Genomic DNA, 5,694 nt, shown 5'->3' on the forward strand with positions numbered 1-5,694 from the left:
GGAAAGTTGTTTACTACCACTTTTGAAACTTACTGAGTTATTAGCAAATCGCATGAAATACATGAATCTAAAGTTTGTTTATCTTTTTTCTTCTTCCACTGGAATAGGGTATACATAATCGTAATGTTAGATAAATTAACTCACATCGCATTGGATAGTTTTCTTTATTTATATCTGTGGGTTTACCTACTTTGTTGTCTGTAACAACTGCAAAGCATAGATAAAATAACTTATAGATTGTGTTAGAAAGTTGGAAGTAATAAAAATATTGTTAGGTACTTGTCATTTGAATTTGTTTAGACATTTAAATTTACGATAAAAGTTTTGTTTTGTAGTATAAAACTGTTATTATAAGAATATAAGTTTAAAATATGCCTGGAAATATATACTCTATATGATAAAACCCTACAACAAAAATGCATGCGAAAAAACGTTATTTTTTTCTAATTATATCGTGTTTGTTTGGAATATATTGCTTTTTCAATGGTTATAATTTGAGTAGCAAAAATATTAAAAAAACCCGTAAGGATCAGTTGCCCGAATTTGCAACTATAGAGGAATTAACTGAATCACCTTCTAGACAAAAGAGAAATCCCCAAGCAACTATAAAATCATGCAGAATGCAAACTTGCTTTGACTTTTCTAATTGTGGAAGTGATCCCAAAGTGTATGTGTATCCCACTGACGGGCCTGTAAGTGCAACGTATCGTAAAGTTTTATCAGTAATAAGGGAATCGAGATATGCGACACATGACCCAGCTGAGGCTTGTTTGTTTATACCAGCGGTTGATACTTTAGATGCAGATCCTTTGTCCCCAGAACATATTCAAGATGTAGCGTCAAGACTCTCACGACTGCCTCATTGGAAAAACGGTCGTAACCACCTAATTTTCAATTTATATGCTGGGACTTGGCCTGATTATGCAGAGGGAGCTTTAGGTTTTGATCCAGGTGATGCTATTATGGCTAGAGCTAGCGCATCTGAAACGATTTTTAGGGATGGATTCGATATTTCCTTACCCCTTTTTCATAAAGAACATCCTGAGCGTGGAGGTGCTCCACCTGCAGCTACCGGAAATCCTTTTCCTGCTCCTCGTAAACATTTACTTGCTTTTAAAGGGAAGCGCTATGTACACGGAATTGGTAGTGAAACAAGAAATTCCTTATGGCATTTGCACGATGGTAACAATCTTATATTAGTGACTACTTGTCGACATGGAAAATCTTGGAAAGATTTGAGAGACGAAAGATGTGATGAAGATAATAAGGAATATGATAAGTAAGGTTTCATATGTTTAAAATTATTAATTTGTAAACACAAATTAATTGCAGAAATGCATATATATAAAATTTAATGTTTTTGGATAGAAATGTTTTTTTTTTCTTATAGATTTGATTATGAACAGTTATTGGCAAATTCAACATTTTGCTTAGTAGCAAGGGGAAGACGACTTGGATCATACCGTTTTTTGGAAGCATTAGCAGCGGGATGTGTTCCAGTGCTACTTAGCAATGGCTGGCGATTGCCTTTTGATGAACGAATCGATTGGCGTCGGGCTGTAATTTGGGCTGATGAGCGACTTTTATTGCAAGTAAGGCAAAGAAACTGTTATATTATATATATTATACATTGCTAAAATAGCAATTGTCAAAAGTCTAATTTGTTCTATTACAGGTTCCAGAGTTAGTACGATCTGTTTCTCCTGAACGTGTTCTTGCTTTAAGGCAACAGACACAGCTTTTATGGGAACAATATTTTTCATCAATTGAGAAGATAGTGTTTACAACAATAGAGGTACAATAATCTAATAGATTTGAAAGAAATTTTTATGGCAAAACCTGACACCTGTCTAGACATAATTATAATATAATGACAAATTAATATGATTATGATTGCAGATAATATTGGAAAGAATAACAGCTCATCGGTCATCAAGGCAGCGTGAAGCGTTGATCTGGAACGCTTCACCTGGTGCCTTGGGAACGTTGTCCACATACGGCGACTCGCGATCGCACCTGCCCGTGGCCGTGTCCGCCCCGCTCGCCCCCGCGGCTCCCTCCCCTCCGCCCAGCCCGCTCCCCGCCCCCTCCGTCCCGCTGTCCGCGCCGCCTCCCACACCAGGTGACGCTTATACCGCATTATTATACGTACAGGCTACTTCACCCGCTCTACACAAACTTCTTGCAAATATAGCAAGCAGTGAGTTCTGCAAAAAGGTAAAATATAAGAGTATACTTTTTTACCATATTAATAAAATTTAACGACATATTTTAATGTTAATTTCCCTCAGGTCGTTCTTGTATGGGACAGTGAACGGGCAGCACCAACTCTAAAATCCCTTTCACGAATGGCCGGAGACTTACGTGACCCTTTGCCAGTTATAGTTATAGACGCAACAACACATTACCCAGGGTACTACTAATTTTACTTTCAAAATTGGAATCTATATAAGGCAAATATAATAATCGTTTAATTATTTAATTCTATAAATTAATTTCCTTACAGGGAAGGCGTATCGGCACGATGGCAGCCGCTCTGGGCAATCCCGACGGCCGCGGTGTTCTCCTTAGACGGTGACGCTCCACTACTCGCCGAGGAATTGGATTTCGCATTTCGCGTATGGCAACATTTTCCCGAACGAATCGTCGGCTATCCCGCCCGCAATCACTACTGGGACGAATCGAAGGTACGCGTCGGGAGCCCAGCACGCGCTCGCATCGGCGGCGAGTAGCGACCCACTAGCCCGTCCCTCTGCCGGCAGGTGGCGTGGGGCTACAGCAGCAAGTGGGGCGGCTCGTACTCCATGGTGCTGCCGGGCGCGGCGCTGGTGCACCGCGCGCTGCTGGCGCTGTACGGCGCCGCCGCGCCCGCGCTGCGCCTGTCCGTGCGGCGCGCGCGCAACTGCGAGGACATCCTGCTCAACTGCCTCGCCGCGCACCTCACGCGCCGCCCGCCGCTCAAGCTGGCGCAGCGCCGCCGCTACAAGCCCGCGCACCACCGCTACCGGTGAGGCAGAGATTAATTTTACCTTATAGAATCTCTCTGAAGCAAAGGAAAGGTTGAAGTATGGAGACAATCCGAAGAAATATAATCTTTTGAAAAAAATTTAAATGAAAAATGTTTATTAACAAAAAACAACATTATACAATGAAATGTGCGGTGGTACCCACACTAGGTATTCCTGTGTCGTGGGTACCTATTGATAGTTTTACAGTACATGTTTATTGTTGTCGCTCGGCTTAGAATATAAATTATATAATTGTTTAACATACATTGCACAATTTAAGTAGGATTAACTTACAGAAGGTCTTATGTTAATGAATAGGTACTATACTAAGTGCAAGAAAAGTTTTTCGGTGGTATCATAGGTCAATGAGGAGAGCCAAGAAATAATTTTTGTTTTGGCTTGTTTAACGGAGCAATGTTTAAGCGTTGGCTACTTTATTGTAAATAAACGACTGAATGAAAGGACTGAAGCGTCTAGCATCATATCTATATATCACATTGTCGGAAGAGACCCACTCGTTTTTTTATGCGACGCTCATATAATTTACCCTGCAGGTCGTCGTGGAGCGACCCGGAACATTTCGTCCAGCGCCAATCGTGTTTGAACACGTTCGCGGCGGCGTGGGGCTACATGCCGCTCGTGCGCTCCGTGCTGCGACTCGACCCCATTCTATTTAAGGATCCTGTTTCGACTCTGAGGAAAAAATATAGAAAAATGGAATTAGTAACTTCTTAAATCCTATTCGCTTTTTATTTATTTTCTAATTAGAATGTTTTAAGTTTAAATTTCGTATGCATCTCATGAAATATGCCTTTAAAAATATATTGCAATATATTTTTACTTTGTTCTAGTCCTAGACATAATATATCTATATAGATAATTAATATGTTTTGTTAAATCTAATAACTTTTCTAGTATGTATTTCGTTTTACACGACATTATTTCAAATAAAGAACATTACGAAACACAAATCTCGAACTTTGAATATTATTTTTTTTTATTTTTAGAAGTAAATACTCAGGCATTTGAGTCATTTAACTATGTTTATAGACATATGATTGAGTCTAAGACAGCCAGGAAATTATCATACGTGTCATTATTTCCGTCAAATTGTTAAATTAAACTAAAAGATACAACTCCAAAAAACACTATTCTTGTATAAAAAATGTTGGTGTAAGTAGGAACTTAATTTATTATATAGGCCTGACAAAGTTGATGTTTAAAAAACCGTTAAAACTTACTTACTACATAAATGAAAGAATTGCGAAAGATGTTGATCGAAATCAGTTGCTTACGGATTTCCGCAATCTGGCTTATGTCAACACAGTTTCAAGTCGCTACGATTGTGAAGAAATAGAAGCAGGCGAACACGTATTCTCATTGTTTTATAATGACCCGAGGCGATGTGCACTATTTTTATAATATATAATGTGGGAAATATAATCGTATCTACTCACACGGGGTGATGTCGTTACCGTCTACAGATTTTTTTTAATGTAATTAGTTACATGAACTAGAAACTATATCCTGGAGTATATGTTAGGTATCACTTAGTTTATAAAAACATTTCCTATAAAAAAAAAATACATTGTAATCTGTACCCTATAGTACAGATAATGCATCTACTTTTGTGTCTGAGGTCCACAGCTGAACGCGCAATTGGGTAGTCATTTCGAATATTTTAACTATCTGAGACATTTTTTTTCAACGACGTGGAATTCTCTTAGTTTCCCTCCGGGACTCGGTGGAGCATGAGACGAAGGCGATATTGCGATGAATACGTAGGTATTGTATAGACGACTATAATCTAAGCCGAATTTCGGCTACGGAAAACTAGCTAATTGCCCTGTATTTATAATCTGATAAAAAAGTCACGCCCCATGATCTCATAATAAGGATCAGATCAGGCACAGAATCAGCGTTTTACGAATGTACCAATTCCGAGCTACTATTGAGATTTTTTCCACAAAAATGGTAAATTTTGGCGGCCTTACCTTTTCGTTCGAACCCTGAACATATAAAAAGTTCTAATTATAATCTTGGAACTAGATACTCTCTTTGGGATGTTTTTAACAAAGAAGGTATACTGACTGTTGCGTTACAATATATTTACAACAATATTATGTACATTCACAGTAACATTAATCACTTTGATAAAATCAGTTATAATCATTGTATGTGCACAAGAAGTAAGGATAAGATTATAACGCTAAGTTTCCGACTCCGCAAAGTCAATAAATCCTTCTTGGGACAAGGTATCCGTTTCTATGATAAAATTTCGCAGGTATTTTTTACTTAGCCGTTTAATAAATTGAAATCATTTGTAAAAAATACATTGGTAAAGAAGGCATATTATTCAATACAAGATAATATTATAGATGACTTTGTATTTTTAAATCTTGAAAAAGAGTAAATACTGAGTTTCTCCTCGGTAGAATCTGCATTCCGAACCGGAGCTAGCTTCACTTTGTTCAATGACGATTCAAAAGTGCTTGTAAAAGCCTACTTAAATAAAGTATTTTTTGATACATCATAATTATTAGATAACCATAAAAACTAGCTACTAGAATAATGAGGTATAATCACATATTGGCATATTGGCTTAATTAATTAATTAGTTATTCGCTTTATTGGAGAGGACAATAGGAATATCAGCATCTCCATGAAAACATATTAACTCATTTAA

General features: G+C 37.8%; 1 protein-coding gene across 1 annotated transcript; it reads left to right on the forward strand.

Annotated features, from left to right (window-relative positions):
• Positions 1-278: 278 nt before the first annotated feature.
• LOC125065483 (exostosin-1) lies at positions 279-3,979 on the forward strand. The gene is made up of 8 exons (XM_047673114.1): positions 279-1,279; positions 1,391-1,592; positions 1,676-1,795; positions 1,900-2,217; positions 2,292-2,413; positions 2,507-2,687; positions 2,763-3,007; positions 3,563-3,979. Exons 1-8 carry the CDS (start codon positions 417-419, stop codon positions 3,741-3,743), a joined length of 2,232 nt encoding a protein of 743 aa, XP_047529070.1. The 5' UTR covers positions 279-416; the 3' UTR covers positions 3,744-3,979.
• Positions 3,980-5,694: the final 1,715 nt, after the last annotated feature.

The sequence above is a fragment of the Vanessa atalanta genome, chromosome 1 (genome assembly GCF_905147765.1).
Source record: "Vanessa atalanta chromosome 1, ilVanAtal1.2, whole genome shotgun sequence".
Taxonomy (NCBI): Eukaryota; Metazoa; Arthropoda; class Insecta; order Lepidoptera; family Nymphalidae; genus Vanessa; species Vanessa atalanta.

Coding starts and splice junctions, on each gene's coding strand:
- LOC125065483 (XM_047673114.1), top strand. CDS start 417: ATGCATGCGAAAAAACGTTATTTTTTTCTAATTATATCGTGTTTGTTT. Junction 1,593..1,675: donor ATGAGCGACTTTTATTGCAA/GTAAGGCAAAGA, acceptor GTTCTATTACAG/GTTCCAGAGTTAGTACGATC. Junction 1,796..1,899: donor TAGTGTTTACAACAATAGAG/GTACAATAATCT, acceptor TTATGATTGCAG/ATAATATTGGAAAGAATAAC.